Consider the following 25,500-nt stretch of genomic DNA (forward strand, 5'->3'; position numbering starts at 1 on the left):
CCAAAGACTCAAAATACACCCAAGACCCAACACACCAAAAAGACCACGAAGACCCCAGAGACCCAAGTTATGCCAAAGACCAAAAAAAAAAAATCGAAAAGACCCAGAAGACCAAAAAGTCCCTGAAAACCCAAAATACCCTGAAGACCCTTAACGACCCACATAACCAAACAATCCAAAACACCAAAAATACCCCAAAGACCCTGAGGACCCAGTGGAACCCAAAGACCCAAATTATGCCAAAGACCCAAAATACCTCGATGACTGAAAAGACCCGAGGACCCCAAAGGTGCAGAGGACCCAAAGGACTCAAATGACATAAAAGACCCCGAAGACCTAAATGAACCAGAATATCCCAAGGATGCAAAAGAGCTTGAACACCCAAAAGTCCCAAATTAACCAGAGGACCCAAAAGACCCCGAGGACTCTGAAGACCCAAAATAAGAGTAATTATGTCTCTTACATTGGAATTGTCGACGGTGGCTTGCAAACCGAGCTTAAAGGTCGGTGCATGGAAGCGTTTTTTTTTATCACAATAAATACAAGGCACAGGGAGGTGACATTCACTGAACGTGATGTGCAAAGTGCGCAGAGTAAACCGAGTGTTCATTTACGTCTGTGAGATATCTAATAAATAAAGAAGATATAAGCACATCTGACACTAGGCCCAGGCTTCAGACTTTGGCACGCTCACATGGCTGCACCATCAAATAAACTGTTCCAACCCGTCATTTTTGACGGGCTTTATACAAGTTTCTGAATAATGTTACAATTGCATTTTACTATTGCCAACAATGCACTGAAATAGTCCAACCTTGCGAGGAGAGCAAGCCTCGGGAGGTAAGGCATGCATTAACGCCTCTCAGCATTCCCCATCACAAGTGACTCCGAGCAAATGGATTTGAGAACAATTGCCAGGTTTCCATAAGTCATTATGAGGAAGCCATAATCTGCTGATAAATACTTAGAGACCTTCATTTAACTTCCACAAATGGTCTGCAAGGCAGAAGCACAGATGTCACTTGACACTTCTCATTCGTTTTGTTAGGAAATTAGGGATTTCCGTGCTTGTGGAACTTATTGGTGCAGAGTTCCCTCGTACGGTGTATAAATGGCCACCTTGCGATGATGCAGTGATATTCTACCGTTTTGATGAGGAAAAGTGAGTTTTTGTGCAATCCCTTGGATGGATTGTATAGTAACTTGGCAGACATAAATTGATGAATATTGATTACCATGAAAATATAGCTTACAGGTACATCTGGCAAAATAAAACGTCACATATGATAAAATGTAGCAGACAAAAGACTAATGTCACGTATGGTCACGCTGATTGGTCTGTAAGGTCTGCGGTCAACATTTGGGCTGTACCTGGCCAAGAGAAGATTAAAAAGTGCTGGAGAACAAATAAATGCTTTATTGGGCCTACGACCCCATGGAGAGAAGCACTGTCAGGGTGTGAGGGCCAGGAACGAGCCTGTGAAAGATCACTTTGTTCACAGTGCCAGGGCATGCATACATGGGCCAGACTATAACTATAACTATAACTCACACTGGAACAAGTGGTGTAGGATTGATTACAAGGTGTAATGGCTTGAGCAGACCCAACGTGCACTTGGGTTTGGACGCAAATGCTTTGCAACCTTTGCTTGCTTTGCATCCCCGCAGTGCTGGAACAGGCCATCATCAAAGTACATGTTTGCAAAGTACATGTTATTTCAGAATTTTTGAGCGATTTTTAAAATGATTTTAAAGTGATTTTTCACCATTGAGTGAGAGGCCAAAAAGATATATAGCACGATATCTCAAAAAGTTATGCACGGCTTCGGACAAAACCTGGTGGACAGGTTGGGTGTGTGACAAGGATGAATCGATTCCATTTTGGTAAAGATTCGAACAACATGCATTTTAAGGCCATTTTCCCTGCTAGAGCAGGGGTCCCATGACAATCTTCTCAATTTTGCCCTATTTTCTGCATCTCCCCTTGTTAACCCCCTTGCCCGCATTTCTTCTTCCACCAACTTTAGCCAAGTCTTTCTCGGTCTTCCCCGTCCTCTACTTCCTTCTACATTCATTTCCATCACTCTTCTCAACCAGTCACTTTCATCCTTCCTCAACACATGACCAAACCATCTCAACCTGTTCCTCTTCACAGCATCAATCACAGGCTCTATTCCCATCATCTTTCGCAATTCATCATTTGTCTTCCTCTCTCTCAACGATACTCCGCACATCCACCGAACCATTCGCATTTCCACCCTTTCCAGCCTTCGTTGCTGCTCTACGTTCATTACCCATGTCTCGCTCCCATAAATCATAACACTTCTCACACATGCAGCATACACCTTTCCCTTCAGCTTCAACGACACTCACCTCCTCGTCAGCACACCACTCAGTTCCCGAAACTTCTTCCATGCACATCTCACTCTAGCAACCGTTGCCGAGTCTGATCCACCTTCTCCATTCAGCATGTCTCCGAGGTAGCAAAATGTTTTCACACCTTCCAGCTTCACATCGTCTCCAAGATCCAACTCAACATTTCCTCCATCTGCAGCTCCCTCTGTGCACACCTTACATTTGAATGTAGCTGCCACACTGGTTAATGACCCTCTCAGACCACTACATTTTTGATGAACCCACTCAGCGCACATTGTACATTGAATGGAGCCTGGTGTTGGCTTAGCGGCTAGGGTGCCAGCTTAGGATCCGAGGATCCTGGGTTCGAATCCCGGTCGATCGCTGAATTAACGCCAGGGGGGTAACGCCAGGGGGGTTGACTCAGCCTGTCATCCTTCCGAGGTCGGCTAATTGAGTACCAGTTCACTGGCAATTCCCTGTTTGTCGTAAAAGGCGACAAACAGGGTTGGCGGCAGGAAGGGCATCCGGCCGTAAAACATTGCTTCAAAAAGGGGACCAAAAAAAACAACAACAACCACGGTGCCCGAAAAAGGCCAACCCCCGCTTTGCGGGGAAAAATGGCCTCTAAAGGTGTTTTTTTTTTTTTTCCAGACCACTACATTTTTGATGAACCACTCCGCACATTGAATGGAGTTCACTCCGACACTCTTCCTGCACACAGCACATGGCCACTTCCCAGTTCTTTCCACCTCACCACATGCTTTACCACTTGCCATCACCTTCGTCTTTCTGATATTCACCTTCAGACCTTTTGTCTCCATACATTCCTTCCACTTGTTCATCTTTTCCTTCAGTCCATCCATACTTTCCGCAATCAACACCAGATCATTTGCATACAACAACTCCCACGGTAAACCCTCCTTTACATTCTGGGCCAGCACCTCCATCACAGCTACAAATAGTAGTGGACTTAGTACCGACCCCTGATGCACTCCCACCTTCACCTCAAACTCACCACTCTTCCCGTCCTTCGTCCAGATCCAGTTCGATCCAGATGCGAGAATTTTTAAATTTTTCAAGGGATTCGTCACCATTGAGTCATTGGACCAAAAATGATATATAGCATGATACTTCAAAAAGTTCTGGACGACTGATGACAATACTAGGTGGACGAGTTGGTAAGGTGACAGGAACATGCCAATTGATTTTGGTTCAGGTCCAGATCCATATCTGACCTATCAGTGGGATACAAAACGTAAACTTTTCAGCGGTGTGCTCTCTACCCGGTGCCATTTATTTTGCCATCACTTTCCCAGTGTTTTTTGTATGTACTTTATCCTTTTAAATGGCGAGTGTCAAGCACGGAAGCTGCACGTACCATTTTAAAGCCTTTGGTATTGCTCGGCCAGGGCTTGAACCACCGACCTCCCAGAATCAGAGTGGACACTCGAACCATTACACCACAGAGATAGGTGTATGTACAATGCCTATAGAAAGTCTATACCCACTTTCAATATTTTCACCTTTCGTTGCCTCATAACCTGGAATTAAATTGCATTAAATCAGACTTTTCCCACCTTTATTTACACATAGTAACCCACAACTTCCAAGTGAAAAACAAATTCTAACAATTTCAGAAAATTAATTAAAAATACAAAACTAGAATATCTTGGTTGGATAAGTGTCCACCCCCATGAGTTAGTACTTGTAGTCCAGTCATTCTAGCGAACTTTTACCCCTAACCCACCACTAATTGCAAGAGAAAAAAAATGATATTTTTCTGAAACCTGTCGATCCTCTGAACAAATACATAAAATTATACTCAATTCTAATGAGTGGATCATACTTTATTTTTAGATTGAACGAGAGCCGTGAACGAGAGGTGGAGTGACGCTTGCAGTGAGAGATTTGATCAGTGTGCTGAGGACAGTTAAATGCTGTGGTCATTGTGAATGTAAGTCGTATTATATTTAATTTATGATTGTTTAAGGTTTTATTTTTATTTTTAAAAGCAGTTTTTTAACATTTAATTTTATAATAAACATGTTCAAATTTTGTATTTTTATGAACCTATACATTTATAGTAGGACAACACAGGGAATAAAATGTAATCCTAAGTTCCCTCTCTTTTCAGCAACATGGGTGATATCGACTGTGTCTTCTGTAAGAAACCCCTCTCCAGTGATCCAACCAGTACACTGACGGATAAAGGTTGTACGAGGATCGAAGAAGCTGGACGTGAGCGTGGTGAAGAAGTCCAAGTCCTTCCAGGACAGGCAGTTCATACAGATTGTCGTAGGGTGTTCTGCAATGTGAGAGACATTGAACTTTCTCTGAAGCGAAAACGTGTTTCGTCTGAAGCAGACAAAGGGAGGTGCCTTCGTTCAATGGATTCAGCGTTTGACTACAGAACTCAGTGTCTTTTCTGTGGTAATCCTGACAAGTACCAGGGGAGGAAAAAGGACCATATGTTGATCCAGGTTAAGACATTCGACTTCCAAAATCATGTCTGCTGACTGTGAAAATCGATCTGACAACTGGTCGGGTACTGTGAGGAGCAGAATGGCATTTGTTGGCGATCTACACGCAGCAGATGCGGTATACCAGTGTTAACTTTCATACAAAGAAACAGATACCACTCAAATTCCAATCGGAAGAGGCGTCCATCAAAAAAGCAGAAGCTTGGTCGACCCAAGGCCCAGATCAGACATGAAGCGTTCCTGAAGGTGGCAAAGTACCTTGAGGAAAATGATGAAGAACTAACCACAATTAGTGATTTAATTGGGAAAATGGAGGACTTCCTAGTAGACACTGGCTGTGATGCATATGGTTTTTCATACATGAAGGATAACCTTTTCAATCACTTTGGTGATAAGATCATAATTGCAGACATTAATAGAAAATCAAATGTTGTGACATTTAGGGGTGTGGCATCGTCGATTCTTCATGACTTCTATCGTCAGCAAAAGGAAAGGGACCCTGAAACAGAAAAGTTGCGCCTGATCAAGACAGCTGCTGATTTCATTGGAAGTGACATAAAAGAGGTATCTCAAAATAAGGACATTTACCCGACTACTCTCGATATGTCCACTGTCAATGCTGCAACCAAGTTCCTACCTGAGTCACTAAAGCTCTTGCTCGAAATGCTGTTTGTGGGGAAAGGAAAAGACTTAAAAATCTGCTCACTGGGACAGGCGATCATGCAAGCTGCGAGGCCTAGGATCCTTCAAGCTCCACTGTTGGTGGGTCTTGGAATCCAAATGCACTTCCTTTGTGAGTTATGCACATATCCTCCATCTTTGTTCGAGACCAAATATGCCTTGCTGTCCGCCAATAAGCCAGCGTTAGCCTCAGCAATCAAATCCTTGGCACCTGCCGATACTGCACAACCGTCCGATATACAATACGTACTCGATGGCGATGCCCTATTGCAGCGCATACCGTGGCAGTCAGGTGAACAGTACAAGGATATTCTTGACTGCTACCTGAAATATGTTAGTAGGCATTACGGGCATGCTATCGTCGTGTTTGATGGCTATCGTGAAGGTCCCTCAACGAAAGACTGTGCCCATCAGAAAAGGGGTGAGCGACCATCAGTGAAGGTATCTTTTTCTCAAACCATGACGCTTTCTGTCAAGAAGGAAGAGTTTCTTCGGAACAAGGAGAACAAGGAGAACAAGCAACAATTCATAGACATTCTTGGTAAGAAACTGGAAGAATCTCATTGTGAAGTGCTTCATGCGAGTGGGGATGCGGACCTACTCATAGCAACAACTGCAGTTTGTAGCTCTTCAAAATCCAACACTGTTCTTGTTGGCGAAGACACTGACTTGTAGATACTACTGTGCTACTATTTTCGCAAGAATACTGTGCACACTCTCTACTTAATGTCGGAGCCGAAAAAGGGTTCATTGAATCCAAGACAATACTTGGACATTGGCAAAGTCAGAGAGGCTCTGGGTGATACTGTCTGTGAAAACATTCTCTTCATCCATGCGTACCTGGGATGCGACACGACATCAAGGGTCTTTGGGATCGGCAAAGGCACTTGACTCAAACTGTTCAAGGACAATGAAATGTTCCAGCAAGAGGCCCTAATTTTCAACAATAAAGAGTCAACACAGGATGAGGTCATTGCTGCAGGAGACAGAGCAATGGTTTGTGTGTACGGAGGCAAACCATCAGACAATTTGAACGAATTGAGGGTAGCAAAATTTCATGCTAAGGTGACAACAAACAAAACATTGTTGCACCCACGGGTACTTCCGCCCACGAGCTCAGCTTCCAAATATCACAGCCTATGGGTATTACAACAGGTTCAGGAGTGGAAAGGACACAAACTCAACCCGCTTGACTGGGGATGGAGGATCATGGACACCAGGATGATCCCTATGCATTCTGACCTCGCTGCAGCACCAGACTATCTCCTAAAGCTGGTTAGGTGTTCTTGCAAGGGTGGTTGCAGTGATAAACGTTGTGGTTGTCGGAAACTTGGGCTGCCTTGCACATTTGCATGTAGGGAGTGCAGAGGTATTTGTGCGAATGCAGACGAATCAGTGGACGTTTTCGAGGATGCTGATGATAGTGACCATGGAAGTGACGAAGTGACGTGTCAAATATTGTGAACGGACAGAAGGACATTGGGTACAAATAGTTGTGGTAGTGTATTCAAACATGGTTAAATAAATAATTTAGAGTTGATTTGGTGTATTATTAAGAGTGATATTGTCATATAATTAATTTCCAAACATTGCGGTAGTCCGAAAAGTTCCCAAATCGGAAAGGACCTGAAAAACCATGTTCCACTCAATATATTTAAGTATAATTTTGGGCAGATATTTAGTAGACATCAAGGTCGCAGAAAAGTATTACTTCGTTTCTCTTGCAATTAGTGGCGGGTCCATTCACATTTTGACTGGACTATTGGTGGAAGCACCTTTGACAGCAATTACAGTGGCGAGACTGTTGGGATAGGTCTCTACCAACTTCACACACCTTGATTGGGCAATATTTGCCCATTCTTCTGTACAAAACTGTTCAAGTTCAGTCAAGTTGCATGGGAGCATTGACAGACAGCAATCTTCAAATCATGCCACTGATTTTCGATCGAATTTCGGTTGGGGCTCTGACTGGACCATCAACCGGGGGGAAAAAAAAACTCCAACAACTGACACATTGACTTGCATCCCACGCACAAAGCACTGTGCAAATAATTGCAACGTCAACAAAACAGCAGTCATTCGAATGGAGGGAAGCCCTGTGATTGGTGAGGAATTTGGACCAATCCATGACATGAACTGTCCTCAACAGAAGTTAACGGTGTTACCATCACACCATTCTCAATGCCTCTGAGGAAGAGAACTAGCTTGTTCTCAAAAGTCAGGCTTTTAATAAATAATTTAAATTATTTTACTGCTCATTATGCTATTTCTTTTACCAATATGAATCCTAAGCTGCAAATCTACCGACATATGTATGTATGTATACATATACACACATACACATACACATGGACATATAAAGAGAGTGGCAATTCTACACATGGGAAAATCCCATGCATGGTCGGGTGTCACCCAGATAGCTCAGATGACAGAGCACTAGTACGGTTCACCATAGGATAATTCCAGGTCTGGGTGCATAATTTTCCCCACATACTGTATATTGATTGGTTATATATATGCATTCATGTGCATATATGAATGTGTATATATACATGAGTATTTATTTCCATGGAAGTGTAGGGGGATTCATAGGTTGTCTTAAGAAAAGTATGGACTGTGTGATCGAGTAGGTTAGGGTTACTCCTATATCAAGCATGCTGCAGTTGGAGTTGAGCTTTCGACGTGAGAGAAGGCAACTTTCCCTCTGCTTGGCTACCATTCCCTCGTCTCTTGGTCTCATCGTCATCAATCCACATCGCCATTCTCCACCCCCAGCACCACATAGTCCTGTGTGCCAGTGACCTAAACGCCACCAAATTTTGCCCGCTTGAAGTTTTCACCTGCCCCTTTGTTAATGGTATGAGTCTGGTATTGTGACGCCATAGCTGAGGTTAGGCCTTATAGTTTGCCTGGACATAAAATTCCGTGTTTGTTTCATGCCGATGTGTGTCTGTCTGTTGGACTGCTTGGTTTGTTCCATATTTGTTTATAACGTGCAGTCTTCCTTCTTAAATGAACATTTTAATTCTAAGAACCGCTTTCCCGCCTTTTGCCTTTCGCGCACAAACACCGCCAGTTTGTTTTCATTTGGAAGATTATGAATCGTAAAATGGCAGTACAATTAATTTAACAGCAATTCCAGCATAGTTTTGACATCCACGGAGGTCTTAGAGCAAGCAGCCTGTGTTAATGGAATGTCTGTCACGACAATATATGTATATGTCAGCAAATGTCTTCAGTCCTACATACTTTGTCTGCCAATGGCAATGAAAGGAGCAATGGATTTGAAAAAGGTAACATGACAAAAATAAAGTTTCCACTGGAAAAAGACAAGTGGAACGAGTCATCAAAGATATAATAAAAAAAGAGCATCCAGTATTTGTGGTTCAATTCTGACACTGCCTGAGTCCACACAAAAGAAAGGAAAAAGATAATATTGAGAGAAAATAAAAGCAGTGACATGAACACACGAGCACACAAAAGCGGTCAACAAAGGAACAAGAAAACGTCATGCGTAGCACGATACTTGCAAAATCCACCCTCCCCCAAAAGTTTTCCAATGATACATGATGGCCTATGTTGACCTTTTGGCCTATGGTGACCTCAAAAATACTTGGTGGTTGAATTCAGTAACCAGATATGCAAGTCCTCTTCAAATTACAAGTCAATCGGATGAAAATTGAGGATTTTAGAAATTTGGCCTATGTTGACCTTTTGGCCTATGTTCACCTAAAATATAATTTGTGGTTGAATTCAATGACGAGATATGCAAGTCCTTTTCAAATTTCAAGTCAATTGGATGAAATTTGAGGATTTTAGAAATTTGGCCCATGTTGACCATTTGGCCTATGTTGACCTCAAGAATACTTGGTGGTTGAATTCAGTGACCAGATGTGCAAGTCCTCTCCAAATTTCAAGTCAATTGGATGAAAATTGAGGATTTTAGAAATTTGGCCTATGTTGACCATTTGGCCTATGTTGACCTCAAAAATTATTGGTAGTTGAATTCAATGACCAGATAGGCAAGTGGTCTTCAAATTTCAAGTCAATCGGATGAAAATTGAGGATTTTAGAAATTTGGCCTATGTTGACCTTTTGACCTATTGACCCCAAAAACAATAGGCTTCTGGCATTTGACCAACTCTACCACTTGGTGAAGTTTGGTGAAGATCGGTTGAAAATTGTGACCTGTAGGCCGGTGACAAACTAACAAACAGAGTCACAAACACAACCGACCAATATACTTGAAAAATCTTCGATTTTGCAAGTAATAATCTTGGACAAAGAAGATTCAGTCTTTGCATACTTTAACTGCAAGTAGAGAAAAACCACGCTGAGAAAAGCTTTCAGTTCACATTGCTTCAATAATGAGTGTTGCGTTGTGAACCCGCAGGGGGTAATGCACATTCAAACTTTACTGAAAAGTTGGGCCGACACTGTAAAATGATTATTTTTTTATACATAAACAGAAGAATACATGCTGCACAACGGGGTTACATCTAATTGAGAAAATCTACTGCAGAACAACATGCCAGGAAACATGGTATTAAAACATTAGAAATACCAGTATCCACTTCAATCTTTGATTGACAAGTTGACTTTTGTATTATTAATTAACGACAATTTTTTTTTGTTTTTTGTTGGGTTTTTTTCGGGGAAGCTGGGAGGAGATGGGGAGGGTGGAGTGGTTGTTCACCAAAACTTTTTTTACCCACATTAACCCTTCCCAAGCCCACTTCTATCCAGGTTTCCAGTTCTGCCTTCCTCTTCTGTGATTGAGAGTTTGTGGCTGTATCCATCTTGTTTATTCCCCATGTCCTCCCCACATCCTTGATTTCTCCAAGTCTTCCTCCAACTGGACCCTCAACCCTACTGTTGGTGTGTTCCATCTTCCCCCACCCTCCCACCTGCTCCATCTCCCTTTTCTGCTATTAGCCCCAGATGGACTTCATCCAAAACGGGGGCTTATGAATTTGGTCTAGTCCATCCGTCCTTCCGCAACCATATCTCAGATATATGTACCGATTTTGTTCTTGCTTGGCAGAAAGACAATACATGGCGGCACATCATTTTGTTTTGCGATGCGATCAAAGATGGCAACGGGTGGCCATTTAAGTTGTAAAAACCCCAATATTGAACACGTCCTCAACCTTTTCTCGGGCATGCATTTACCGATCTTGTTCAAACTATGCACATTATTTATTTTCGAGAACAGATGATCCAAGATGGCCGACTGGCGGCCATTTTGTTACTTAAACATGTCCCCAACCATATATCGAACATGCATGGTCCATGGCTTAGCGGTTACCTGGTGTTGGCTTAGTGGTTAGGGTGCCGGCTTGGGATCCTAGGATCCTGGGTTCGAATCCCGGTCGATCGTTAAATTAACACCAGGGGGGTTGACTCCGCCTGTCATCCTTCCGAGGTCGGCAAATTGAGTATCAGCTTGCTGGGATGAATGATCCCGGTGTGTACCCCGGTTTAGAATAGGTACACCGTATCCCTGCGCATCGTAAGAGGCGACCAAGGGTTGGCGTCAGGAAGGGCATCCGGCCAGAAAAACATTGCCTCAAAACAGGGAACCATGATTGTCATGGGGCCCGCAAGGCTAACCCCTGCTATAGCGGGGAAAATGGCATTAAAACGATCATTCATTCATATTTTCATGGTCCGATTTTGTTCAAACTTGGCAGAAGCAGAGTTCATGATGGCATACACATGCGCCTCACTTTATTTTGTGATCTGATCAAAGATGGCCGACTGGTAGACTTCAACAAAATAAAATAATAATAAAGCAATATTTCAGTAATCACTACTTTTGCATGGGTAAAAGATGGTAGAAAAATTAATTTCGTTGGCAAGAGCCCATTGCTCATTAACAGTTAACAATAACACCTGTCAATCACGATGAAGTCATCCTACTTAAGCAAGGTGCAATAAAAAAATGGAAATCATAATGAAAGCAAATATAGACAAAGAGGCCATGTAAATATTATGTACAAAAAGTGGAGGGGAGAGAATAAGGGAATAGATAATGGAGGGTGAAAGAATGTGGGGGGACAAGCAGGAAAATTCATTGAGAGGGCATGTTTGGGATATACAGGGAGAGTTGGGTTGGGGGAGGGGGGGCTTTGAAATTAATACAAAATACATTTGAGGTCTTCAAGGAGTGTGGTAGGATAGCCGAGAGGTGTGCGCACTAGCCATAGAACAGTCTCACCTGGGTACCAATCCTAGCCCAGCTATAAACCATCATCATACTTCATCACAGGCAGGGTGATTCATCAATGTGTCCGCCATTACTCATATGGGCATTAAACGAGCGTCCTGTCTGCCAGCATTGGTTGGTGTATATTAGACTATTAGTGTGTTCTGTGGCAAGAGTAGGTGAGTTATTGCCAGCATCCTGGCCAAATTACAAATTACTGCTCTAACCTACAGGTGTGCACTGCAAAACTGCCACTGCTGTGCCATTGTGACAACTGATGCCCGGCAGCAATCACGTGTTGCATAAAATGACAAGTCATGACAGGTAATTTTGAGAAAACAAACTTCCCTTTTCTGTCAGTGCATGGAAATGTCAATCTAAAGGAAATGAGGTACATAAATCAAATTCAGAACAGATATATTATTAGACATGAGTGCAAGTGTATCTTTATAGGAATGAGAAGTATATTAGTAGAAAATGGAGAAATACCCTTCTTCCCAACCATGGTACACTGAATCTTGTTGTGGGGCAGTTGCTTTGAAAGAACTTGCCTCCTTTTACTGGAAGTCAAACGTTTACCCACCTGAAGGATAGATAATTCCACAATGGCTGCAACAAGTGTGTCCACTCTCAGCAGAGCCAGAAATCAACACCTGTCCAACCTCAAGAATGAACTTTCAAACTCCTCTCCCTTCTCTGAAACCTGAAGATGCCTTGTGAAGTGTGTTTCTGGATTATGCTCCCTGTCCATCCCTTCCCTCTCTTCAAATGGCATCACAGCTGACTCCGCTCATGAGAAGACTGAATGCCTCAGTTCTGTGTTTGCATCCAAATATTGTGTCCCCAACCACTCACCCTTGGTACACATCCATCACAGTCGTACCAAACTGCTGAAATCCACCAACATCACTGCATTCCATGAAATGGTACAGAAACTGATCACCTTAACCACAGGCCTATGAGCTTACTTCCAATCAACAGCACGGTCATGGAATCCATCATCGCAGTTGACATCAAATCCTTCCTTTTCTCTGATAGCCTCATCTCAGATCATCAGTTCTGGTTCGAATTCATACCAGTTGACTCCACCTCAGACATGCTACTTCTACTCACCCAACAAGGGATGAAGGTCCTCAATGCCAGACATGGGATCAGGGCCGTCTGTCTGGATATTTCTTGTGATTTTGATACAGTGTGACATCCCGCCTTGCTCTCCAAACTCTCCGCCTATGAAATACAAGGTCAACTTCACACATGGCTTCATGAATTGTACTCTCATAGCCAAGGTGTAGATCTCAATGGGATTCTTTCATGTCCCCCCCCCCTGTTAAGGCTGGAGTGCACCAAGGTATTGTTCTGGGCCCAGTCCTATTCCTAATCTTCATCAATGACCTCTCTGGAAATCCTCATCTCTTTGATGATGACTCTACCCGTTACCATAACATCTCTCATCTTACAGCCAGGCAGGCTGCTTCTCCCCTCTTTTCAGACATTATAGAATTACAAGCTGGTCAAACACTTGGAAACTGTTTCAATTTGGACAAGAACCATCTGGCAAACCCTCCCATCTCCTTTTTTAACAATCCTCTTGACAACTTGTGGGCCTCACCATCAGCTATGAACTTTCTTGGGAAAACAGCACTTCTAAGTTTACCTCCAAATCAAGCAGCTGACTGGGAATCCTCCATCATGCAAAATAGTTCCTTGGCACACCTGAACTCTTATTCACCTACAAGGCTTACATCCACAGTTTGATCACAGAATCAGAGGATGCAAGTGAAAAAGGACAAAAAATAAAAAATAAAAATGTCGGTAGTCTCTCTGTCTTCCACTGCCTCCTTTCTAGTCTTCCACCCCCTGCTCTGTGGTTTGCCCCTACATCCCCCATCCTGCCCCCAGGTTTCTTCATGATGCACGTGGTCCGCCAGCAACCCGATTCTGATTAAACTAACTAAATCAAGAATCACTGCTCACCTCCACCCCTTCGTTCCTCTTTTTTCCACTTGGCTGTGGTGCCATCTTCCACATTCTCTTCAATCTCATTTTTCCTCCAAGTCTACCTCCAAGTCGTGTGAAGTCCTTCCTTGGCACACCTGAACTCCTCACCACATACAAGGCTTTCATCCACAGCTCAATGGAGTACTGCTCTCCCCTCTGGGCCGGTGCTCCTGCCTCACACCTCGCTTGGCTTCACGCTGTTGAAACCAAAGCTTTCAGAATCATTGGAATCTCCCGCGATGAAGCTAACTCCGAGGGCCTTTCACTCACTCACCACAGGCAGGTTTGGTGGTCTTTCTGTCTTTTCTACCGACTCCTCTCCGGCCTTGCTCCCCCAGGTCTCTCTGGGCTCTGTCCCCCAAATATTCCTGCAGGTCGCACAACATCTGCCTGCAAACCTCTTATGGTTAAACTGCCAAAACCAAGACTCTCTGCTCACCTTCACTCTTTCATTCCTCTTTTCTCCCACCTCTGGAACAAACTCCCTCACTCTCTTCAATCCCACTCCTCCCTCCAGGTCTTTAAAACAGCTGTTCACCACCATCTCTTATCTTCCCCCATCGAAAACCTTGATCTTTTCTACCCCCGATAATTTCACCACAGATCAACTTCTTTGAAATACCAACTTCTTTCCTGGAAGGCCTTGCAGTGTCCTTGTGTTTTATACTTCTCCCACCCCCCCCCTCCCCCTTCCCATGCCTCCTCCCCCCAAGCCCTCTCCCTCTAACAGATCTCCCGATGTCCCTGCTCTCAAATGTTGTATTTGTGGTTCCCCTTCTCTCCCCCATCTTGTCTACCGCTACCCTTATTATATGTTTTGTGTGTCTGTTTGATTTTTTTGTGTGATAAATGTTAGCTGTTTCACGAGCCTCGAACCTGTATACAAAAAAAAAAAGGATTTTTCCTCCCAAGTTTTCTCAATTCTCATTCCTCCCAAGATTTTTCCTCCCAATTTCCGCACGTGAAAAAGCTGAATGCCTCAACTCTGTGTTTGCCTCTAAATCTTGTGTCCCAAACCCATCCCTCTCTGTACCCACCGTACCCAGTCGTACCCAGCTGCTCCTGGACTCTGTGTCCTTTCCTCCTGACAAGGTGGAAAAGTTTCTGGCAACCCTCGACTCTGATTCTGCAACTGGTCCTGACGGCATCAGCCCACGGGTCCTAAAATCATGTTCTTCTGCACTTTCACTCCCTCTTTCTGTTCTCTTCACCCTCTCTTTTGCTCAACGTCATCTGCCATCTGCTTGGAAATCAGCCAACATCACCGCTTTGCACAAAAAAGGTGCAAAAACAGATCCCAGCAACTACAGACCAATCAGCCTTCTCCCAATTATCAGCAAAGTCATGGAATCCATCATTGCTTCAGATATTAAATCTTTCCTCTTCTCCAATGGCTTGATCTCTGATCATCAATTTGGTTTCAGACCTGGTCACTCTACTCTGGACATGCTGCTTCTGCTTTCTCAACAATGGATGGAGGTCCTCAACGCCAAACAGGAAATTAGAGCTGTCTCCCTTGACATTTCACGTGCCTTCGATACGGTCTGGCACCCTGCTCTGCTCTCCAAACTCTCCTCCTTTGGTATCCATGGAAATCTCCACGCATGGCTGGCGGACTTCCTCTCTGGTCGTAGTCAACGTGTGGCCCTGAATGGGTTTCTCTCATCTCCTCTTCCTGTTCAGGCTGGAGTTCCCCAAGGTAGTGTTCTGGGCCCTGTGCTTTTTCTGGTCTTCATCAATGATCTCTCTGACTCTCTTGAAAATCCTCTCTATCTCTTTGCTGACGACTCTACTCTCTGTCGCTCCATTCCTCATCCCTCAGATCGGCAGTCTGCAGCCTCCTCACTCTCTGCAGACCTGGACAAAATCACAGACTGGTTAAACAAGTGGAACATGTCTTTCAATCCTGACAAATCTCAAACTCTTACAATGTCTCTCCGAAAGGACCGACTGGACAACCCTCCCATCTACTTTCTCAACAATCCTCTCCAAGAAGTTCTGTCGCTCAAGCTTTTGGGTCTCACTATCTGCCATGATCTTTCTTGGGAAAACCACATTTCCAAGCTGGCCTCCAAAGCCAGTCGCCGACTGGGCATCCTCCGTCGTGCGAAGTCCTTCCTTGGCACACCTGAGCTCCTCACCACATACAAGGCTTTCATCCGCAGCTCAATGGAATACTGTTCCCCCCTCTGGGCTGGTGCTCCTGCCTCACACCTTGCTCGGCTTCACGCTGTTGAGGCCAAAGCTTTCAGAATCATTGGAATCTCCTGCGATGTAGTCAACGCCGAGGGCCTTTCACTCACTCACCGCAGGCAGGTTGGTGGTCTTTCTGTCTTCTACCGACTCCTCTCCGGCCTTGCTCCCCCAGCTCTCTCTGTGCTCTGTCCCCCCAATATTCCTTCAGGTCGCACAAGATCTGCCTGCAACCCTCTTCTGGTTAAACTGCCAAAGTCTAGGCTCTCTGCTCACCTTCACTCTTTCATTCCCCTTTTCTCCCGCCTCTGGAACAAACTCCCCCACTCCCTTCAATCCCACTCCTCCCTCCAGGTCTTTAAAACAGCTGTTCACCACCATCTCTTATCTTCCCCCATCGAAAACCTTGATCTTTTCTACCCCCGGTAATTCACCCCAGAGTCCTTGCAGTGTTCATATGTTTTAATCCTCTCCCACCTCCCCCCAAGTCCTCCCGATGTCCCTGCTCTCAAATGTTGTGTTTGTGTCCTTCCCCCTCTCTTTTGTGTCCTTCTCCCTCTCTCCCCATCTTGTCTACCGCTCCCCTTGTTTTTTTGTGTTTTGTGTGTCGGTTTGTCTTTTTGTGTGATTAATGTTAGCTCTTTCACGAGCCTCGATCTTGTATACAAAAAAAAAAAAAAAAAAAAAAAAAAAAAAGTCAAGTCTAAGTCTTCCCCACACACCACCATCACCCATTCCCCATTCAAAAACCATGATCTTTTCTACCCCCGTTAACTCTCACCAAGGCCACATTTTTCCAAATTTCCAGTTTTTCCTTCCTGAGAGTTTGCTTCTGTATCCATGCTGTCCACCCCGTGTGTCCTCCTCTACCCCTCATTCTTCCCCATATCCCTCATTTCTCCAAGTCTCCCACTATTTTGTCCCTCAACCATGATGTTGGTGTGTTTCACCCCTCACTTTCTCCTGCTCTTTTCATTGTTACATCCTGACCTGTTCTGTGTTCTCGCTCCTCCATGACCCTCGACACTGGATACAAAAACCCAAAATATTTGTGGTACAAACAGAACAATCAAAATTTAAAGTGAAATAAAACCAGTCCTTTCTGAGGGAAGGATTTCACATCTGACGATATGGTTCAAGTGAAAGGGGTCGAAATTAAACAAACAAACAAAACAAGAAGACGTTATGCGGAGCATGATACTTGCAAAATCCGCCCCCCACCCCGAAGAAAAATAATTCCATTGATACAGCAAATTGGCCATTTCATCAAGATTAAAATTGACAATCTTGATCAAAGCTCGGGTCAACAGGAAGAAAAGTGACGATTTTTCAGATGAAAAATGATGATTGTCAGGTTGACCTTGAGTTGACCTTTGACATTTTGATCTCAAAAATAGTTAGTTTACTTAATTAGTGACTCAATGTGCAAATGCTGTTCAATTTTCAAGTCAATCGGATGAAAATTGAGGATTTTAAAAACTTGGTCTATGTTGACCTTTTGGCCTATGTTGACCTCAAATATACTTGGTGGTTGAATTCAGTGACCAGATTTTCAAGTCCGCTTCAAATTTCAAGTCAATCGGATGAAAATTGAGGATTTTAGAAATTCCGCCTATGTTGACCATTTGGCCTATGTTGACCTCAAAAATACTTGGTGGTTGAATTCAGTGACCAGATATGCAAGTCCTCTTCAAATTTCAAGTCAATCGGATGAAAATTGAGGATTTTAGAAATTTGGCAAAGTTGGTGACCTTTGACCCCAAAACAATAGGCTTCTCAATTGGGACGACCTATACAACTTGGTGAAGTTTCGTGACGATCGGTTTAGAATTGTGACCTGAAGGCCGGTGACAAACAGACAGACAAACAGACAGACAGAACCACAAACGCAACCAATACACTTGACAAATCTTCGATTTTGCAAGTAAAAAATGAGCGAATGATTAAAGATGAATGCAGATCGTTTTGTTTGATTGCCATCGGTAATGGTGTCCAAGACATCCCTCCGTGACACTACCCTCCTCACTAGTGACATAATTGATGTGTATCCTGCACACGTATTCATTGCACTCAGGCTTGAGGAATCCGTGAGGCCGAAGAAGGCAGTTCGGCAAACACCCAAAAACACAGCGGCTCACACGTCGGACACCGGCAAATAAATCCCAGCCTCCCGAACTGGAGGGAAAAATAATTCGGCTTAAAAACAATTCGTATTGTCAATTTCCCAAGGCGTTCGTTTTTATAAGTGTGCATAAAGCGTGCAAGGGGACATTTAATAAAGGAGGATTTGGTCACGGGGGGTGGCTGCACCCACAACACCGAAGGTTACAAAGAATAATTCAAACAGCCCTTCCCAGCAATTGCAAACAACAGTGTGGAGCCGGAAAAACAAACAATATTTTGTAATCAAAAACCTTATTTTCTGAGGTCAAACTCGCTGTTTCAGAATGATCATAATTAATATGGCAGGTGTGATATGGTATTCTGTTTCAAACAAAAAAGGTTATTTCAAACTAATTTGGCTGAAGCGCACCATGGGAAATGGAAGCGATTTACCGCGTGGGTGGATTACATCCCCAAATAACAGTGTGCCCTGCAGACGCTTGATTAACCCTTGCATGGTACATACACTTGGAGCCACGTGCACGCACACTGTGCACACCTTCTGGCGCAAACTCATGCCATGGACAAACTAGGCCTTGGGCACGCTAAGGATATATTGTTCAATGCTTTCACGCGGAATAACTTTAACGTATATTTTGTTTTTGTGTGCCAATCCTCATTTCATCATTATAATATATTCCATTGCAAGGACGTTCAATGCTCGAGGAACGTCATTAGGCTCATCAAGTCCAAGCACGGACAAACAATAATAGGTTGGCAACGATTGCGCAATCCTTGTTAACTGCTGCGAGCGAAGCGAGGAAGCAGCACGTAAATTCTTTTTTCATCTTTGGTACAACTTGGCCGGGGTTTCAACCGACCATGTCCAAGAATCAGAGGATGCAAATGAAAAAGGACAAAATAAATAAATAAATAAACAAGAAGCCCCGGCGGACCGGGGACGCGCGAGCCTACGCGTTAGCGTGCTACGGCGGAATCAACGGCTTCGGCCACGGCCGGGCCGATACTCGGCCCGGTCGCCCGGAAATGAACTGGTTCGACGCCCGCGCTAGAGAGGTCGCGGGCGACTAAGATGTATTAACAAATTAGTTAATTAATTTGAGACGTCCGATTTCTAGTGTTTGGAAATTTGGAAGAGCTTGACCCTACCCTAGCCTTTCCCTTGCGAGGGCAAGGAGGAACTTAACACTTGACACTTAAGCTTAGTTTGAAGTACACCCTGCCAGCGCTCCCGGTGGGACGGCAGGGCAACCAGAAGGGACGAGGTTCTCCTGACCACGTGGCCCTCGATCTGGGAAGCGAGAGGCGTTCCATTAGTGGACGCGCCCCTCACGCCCGACTTTTGGGCGGCCCCGGCAGGCCGTTTGTTTTGACGTTCCGTGACAGGCCCCGCACCCCCACCTCCGGGCCGACCGGAATGAATCCCGGTGTCCCGATCCAAACCTTCAGAGCGGGCCGGCTGGGGAGTGCCAAGCACCCCGTACCTGCACTTTCCGTCCCTGCGGTCCCAAATACCGGAACCACCCGAATACCACTTTATTCGACAAATTCGAAATTTATTCGACATGCGGAGCACGATACTTGCAAAATCCACCCCCCCCCCCCCCCCCTCTGAAACAAACTCACCTTCGACCCCGAAGAAAAAAAATTCCATTGATACAGCAAATTGTCCATTTCATCAAGATTAAAATTGACAATCTTGATCAAAGCTCGGGTCAACAGGAATAAAAGTGACGATTTTTCAGATGAAAAATTATGATTTTGGAAGGTTGACCTTGAGTTGACCTTTGACCTTTTGACCTCGAAAATAGTTAGCTTCCCTATTTAGTGACTCGATGTGCAAATGCTGTTCAATTCTCAAGTCAATCGGATGAAAATTGAGGATTTAAAAAACTTTGCCTATGTTGACCATTTGGCCTATGTTGACCTCAAAAGTAGTTGGTGGTTGAATTCAGTGACCATATATGTAAATCCTCTTAGAATTTCAAGTCAATCAAATGAAAATTGGTGATTTTAGAAATTCCGCCTATGTTGACCTTTTGGCCTATGTTCACCTAAAATATAATTTGTGGTTGAATTGAGTGACCAGATATGTAAGTCCTTTTCAAATTTCATGTCAATTGGATGAAAATTGAGGATTTTAGAAATTGGCCTACGTTGACCTCAAAAATACTTGGTGGTTGAATTCAGTGACCAGATATGCAATTCCTCTTCAAATTTCAAGTCAATCGGATGAAAATTGAGGATTTTAGAAATTTGGCAAAGTTGGTGACCTTTGACCCCAAAACAATAGGCTTCTCAATTGGGACGACCTATACAACTTGGTGAAGTTTCGTGACGATCGGTTTAGAATTGTGACCTGTCGGCCGGTGACAGACAAACAGACAAACAGACAGAACCACAAACGCAACCGACCAATATACTTGAAAAATCTTCGATTTTGCAAGTAATAAAAAGACCAACTTTTGTCAATGCCCTTTTCTTTGTGATGTAAACTTTTACATTACGCACTGCCACTTATGGGTCATTGGTAGTTGCCTGGGGTGATCTTTCTCAGTTATTATGTTTTTAACCTTTATCGAGTGCGTCTCTAATTTCCTCTTATTTAATATCTTCAGCAAATATGAAGAATGACAACGATGAGTTGATTAAATTTGCTTTCCGAATAGCTGAAACGGTAGGACATTTGTCCCCAAATAGAAGAGCGTCAGGATGCACACAAATGTGACAGCACTGTCCTCAAACATTAATCAAACTAACAATAATCACACAAAAAGACAAACCGACACATAAAACACAAAATAAGGGGAGCGGTAGACAAGATGGGGAGAGAGGGGGAAGGACACAAACACAACATTTGAGAGCAGGGACATCGAGAGAACTGTGGGAGGGAGAGGGCTTGGGGGAAGGTGGGAGAGGTATAAAACATATGGACACTGCAAGGACTTCCAGGAAAGAAGTTGGAATTTCAAAAAAGTGGATCTGGGGTGAATTTAGTTTTGTAAACCAATGATAGGCCGGATCTGCATCCAGAACTGAAACAAATTCGAATTGCCTTGTTATTGTCACATTCCCAAAATCATCCACCAAATTTTGTCATAATCCATCCACAACTTTTTGAAATCTCATCCTATATATCATTTATGGCCCTCTCTCTCAATGGTGAAGAATCGATCAAATTTATTTTTTCATTCTGGTATCCAGATCCGGTTCCAGATCTTCACCAAAATCGAATCAATTTGTCCTTGGCAGACACCTAAACCTGTCCATTAAGGTCCATCCGATTCCATCCATAACTTTTTGAGATACAGTGCTATACTGTACATCGTTATTGGCCCGATCGCTCAATGGTGATGAAACACTTGAAAAAATTCTCGGATCAGAATCCAGATCCAGATCTAGATCCAGATCCTTACTAAAATATAATCAATTTATCCTCATCACACTCCCAACTAGTGCAACACGTTTCATATGAATCTGTGCATATTTTTTGAGAAATCCTCCTCACAAACAGACAGGAGTTAAAACATATCCTCTGTCAACCTTTTGCAGTGGAGGTAAATATGGAATAATAAAAATACCAAGAAGAGGATGAAGAAGAAGAAGATGAAGAGGAACCAGAGGAACAAGGGGAAGAAGAGGAAGAAGGGGAACAAGAGGAACAAGAGGAAGAAGAGGAAGGAGAGGAAGGAGAGGAAGGAGAGGAAGAAGAATAAAAAGAAAAAAATGAAGAGACATACAAGATCCGGGGAGGTACCGAGGCATCAAGCTTCAAAGTCACGCCATGCTGTTACTGGAGAGGATTCTGGGTGGGATGATAAGGAAATGGGTGGAGCAGGAAATAGGCAAAGAACAACAGAGGTTAAACAACAGAGGTTAAACAACAGAGGTTAAACAACAGAGGTTAAACAACAGAGGTTAAACAACAGAGGTTAAACAACAGAGGTTAAACAACAGAGGTTAAACAACAGAGGTTAAACAACAGAGGTTAAACAACAGAGGTTAAACAACAGAGGTTAAACAACAGAGGTTAAAGTGGAGGAACTCATGGCGGACAAGAAAATATCAAGGAAAGTTCAAAGGGAAAGTTCTGGGGTCTTTTGTAACACCGGCCTACCTTTACATTCTGAATACGGTGGCTCTGGCAGAGAAGTAACAGCATTAAGCAGGTCTGCAAAAAACAATGGGCTCAAGAGTATAGCGGGAGTGAAAAGGGTGGATCAAAAAAAGGTGGATGAACCGAGGAAGGAGATTGATGTGAGGATGAAATTTACAGGGATTGGTAAAGAGACGACTCATTTTCCCTTCAGATCTTCAAGTCGGTTGTTCATAATCTCAGATCTTCCCCGATCCAAAACAATGATATCTTCTACGCTTGTTAACCCACCTCCCTACCTCCCCACCTCACCAACCCAATCCCTCCTCCTTCCAAATTTCCAGTTTTCCATCCTGATAGTTCCGTTCTGTATCAATCTTGTCCACCACAAGCATTCTTTCCTGTCCCCCATTCCCCCCCCCCCCCCACACCCATTGTTTGTCCGCCTCCTTCTGTCTTGGGCTTCGGCTCTGCTGTTTGTGTTTCCCCCTTCTCTCTGCTGTTCTTTTTGTCCTGTTGCAATCCAATCCATTCAGTGTACTAGTACGAGCTCTTCTACGACGAGCCTCAGTCATGTATCCATAATAATAAAAGTGTGTGTCTGTAAGTCAGTCCGTCAGTCAGTCTCCTACACAATTCCAAAACTATAAAAATGTAGCAGCCCCAACCAAACTTTGCATGCATATTTAACGAACTCCAAGGAAGTGCATGAATGAAAACTTGGTGTTTGGATGTGATAAAACACCCTTTTTGAAGTTGATTAATGGCCTTATTGAATTAAAACAAAAACAGGCTTTTTTCCTTGGTCAGTCCGCTATCCCCCGCGGGGTCTTAAAGGGTTTTTCGGCCTGCTCAAAATGCCTTGCCTTGGAACAGGCCGCAACGGTTTCTGCATGATTAAGGGCTCAAAATTTCGGTTTTCACTTTCCTCATTCATCATCGAATGTCTGATCTTCATACCTGCAATGCCTTCAGAAAGTATTCACACCCCTAAATGTTTTTTACATTTTGTTACATCACAACCTGAATTTAAAATGAATTAAATGGACATTTGTTGTCACCGTTCTACACATAACAAATACCTGATAATGTCAAAGTGGATATATTTTTATTATAAATTCTAACAAATTAATTTAAAGTGAAGAACTGAAATGTGTCGAGTCAATAAGTATTCAACCCCTTTGCGATGGCACTCCAAATTGATATCAGGTGCATCCAATTTCCTTTGATCATCCTTTAAATGTCTCTACTACTTTATTGGAGTCCACATGTGGCCAATTCAATTGATTAGACATGATTTAGGAAAAAAACACACCTTTCAATATAAGGTCCCATAGTTGACAGTACATGGTCAGAGCAGAAACTCCACCATGAAGTCCAAGGAACGGTTAGTAGAACTCCAATATAGAATTATGAGGAGGCATAGATCTGGGGATGGGTATAAAACACTTTCTGGAGTGTTGAAAGTTCCAAGAGCACAGTGAGCTCCATCATAAGGAAATGGAAGAAATGTGGAACTACTCACTCTTCTGAGAGATAGCCATCTGACCAAACTGAGCAACCAGGCAAGAAGGACTTGGTCAAGGAGGTGACCAAGAACCCAATGACCACTCTGACAAAACTACACAGTTCCTTACCTGAGATGGGAGAACCTACCAAAAGGACAAGTCAATGCATCACTTCAAAAATCTAGGCTTTATGGGAGAGTGGCCAGATGGAAGCCACTCCTGAGAAAAAGGTCCATGACAGCACACCTGGAGTTTGTAAAAAGGCATGTGAAAGACTCAGAGCATGCGGCAAAATATTCTGTGGTCTGAAGACGGAAATGGAACTCTGGACTGAATGCAAAGCACTAAGTCTGGCGGAAACCGAGCACAGCCCATCACCCATCTAACACCATCCATACCGTGAAGCATGGTGGTGGAAGCATCATGCTATGGGGATGCTTTTTAACAGCAGGGGCTGGGAGACTTGCAAGGATAGAGGAAAACATGAATAGAGCCAAATACAGACAAATCCTTCAGGAGAACCTGCTTCAGAGTGCAAAAGACCTCAGACTATGGCAAAGATTTACGTTCCACCAGGACAATGACCCCAAGCATACAGCCAAAGCAACATTGGAATGGCTTCAGAACAAGAACATCAGAACAAGAATTAACAGGCTTCCAGCATAACACGACCTCGACCAGGTGGTTAAGTTTCATGAAGATCAGAGTAAAAATGTGACCTGTAGGCGATTGACATAAAAACAAAAACAAACAACCAGAATAATAGAATAACAGAGCAGACCAACAAATATAATTGCAAATCTTCGATTTTGCAAGAAACAAGCAGCCGAACGGGTGAATACAAAACCTCCATCCACCTTCGGTGGCAGAGGTAAATATGAAACTGATGTACCAGGTGCATGTGTGCATGTGATCGATGTGAGAGTGAAATAGCTATTCACTTTGCTTCTTCTCAAATTTCATTCATAGATTTGCAAAAACTTTTACCCAGAAAGCGATAGCAAGCAGGAAATCAAAAAGAACAAAACAGAATGAGCTATGAATGAAACACAAGACAAATTTGAGACTCTTTTCCTCGATATAATGCCCACTGCCCAGCACTGCTGTTTTCCTCTTGCATTACGTGACCTTTGTGCACAGAAGCAAAATGAAATGCAATTAAAGCCAACATGCCAAGCTGCCCACACCCATAAAATAGACTACGAGGATTTCAGAAGCGGCCTGCAGTAATGGCTTAATCAATACTTTTATGGATACGAAATCTCCACATAGCGACATCAAGTCCTTCTCTCCCCGGCAATCATGATTGCCTGCAAAGGATAGCATCAAGAATGAGGATAATCTCCTCCGGTATGGGTTTGGTAATGCAGATAACTTGATTATATATCACAATAGTTGACGGTGAGTTATCTGTTTAGTACAGCAGTTTCTCTAAGCCAGTATAGAAGTCCTCCTTATCAAGTGTCCTCGTCATGATGAATTTGACTATGTTGACCTCAACTGGTGAGAAACGTTTCCTTCTGCTGATTATACGGAGTCAAAATTATGGCCAAGAACAAAAAAAAAGGGAAGTTCAAAAGAGTGCAAGGAATCATGTTATCGGAGTCTGAAAAACGTTTCACTCCAGCAGGGATAAAATAGGAAGCCCGTTGGGATTTATGTAAACTTGGTAGTTTGAGAGCATGCACCAGCGAGTGGAGCAGGCACCAGTGATGGTACTGTCACTGCCATCCGCAATGCTCAACAATCACCGAGCTTACGACAAACAACACAAACTTAGATTCACAATGTTGCACCTCGTTGGAAAATATGATGGTGACCTCCTGTGCCTTGGGAGAGAAGAATGTTTTGCTT

General features: G+C 43.5%; 1 protein-coding gene across 1 annotated transcript in view; it reads right to left on the minus strand.

The window, feature by feature from the left end:
• The window catches only part of HTT (huntingtin), a 778,980-nt gene that overhangs the window by 665,707 nt on the left and 87,773 nt on the right, over positions 1–25,500 (minus strand). Inside the window, exon 18 of the mRNA XM_078772674.1 lies at positions 2,376–2,570. Coding sequence (XP_078628800.1) covers positions 2,376–2,570 — 195 coding nt within the window. The remainder of the gene's footprint in view (positions 1–2,375; positions 2,571–25,500) is intronic.

Source organism: Myxine glutinosa, chromosome 2 (assembly GCF_964187855.1).
Source record: "Myxine glutinosa chromosome 2, kmMyxGlut1.1, whole genome shotgun sequence".
Lineage (NCBI taxonomy): Eukaryota > Metazoa > Chordata > Myxini > Myxiniformes > Myxinidae > Myxine > Myxine glutinosa.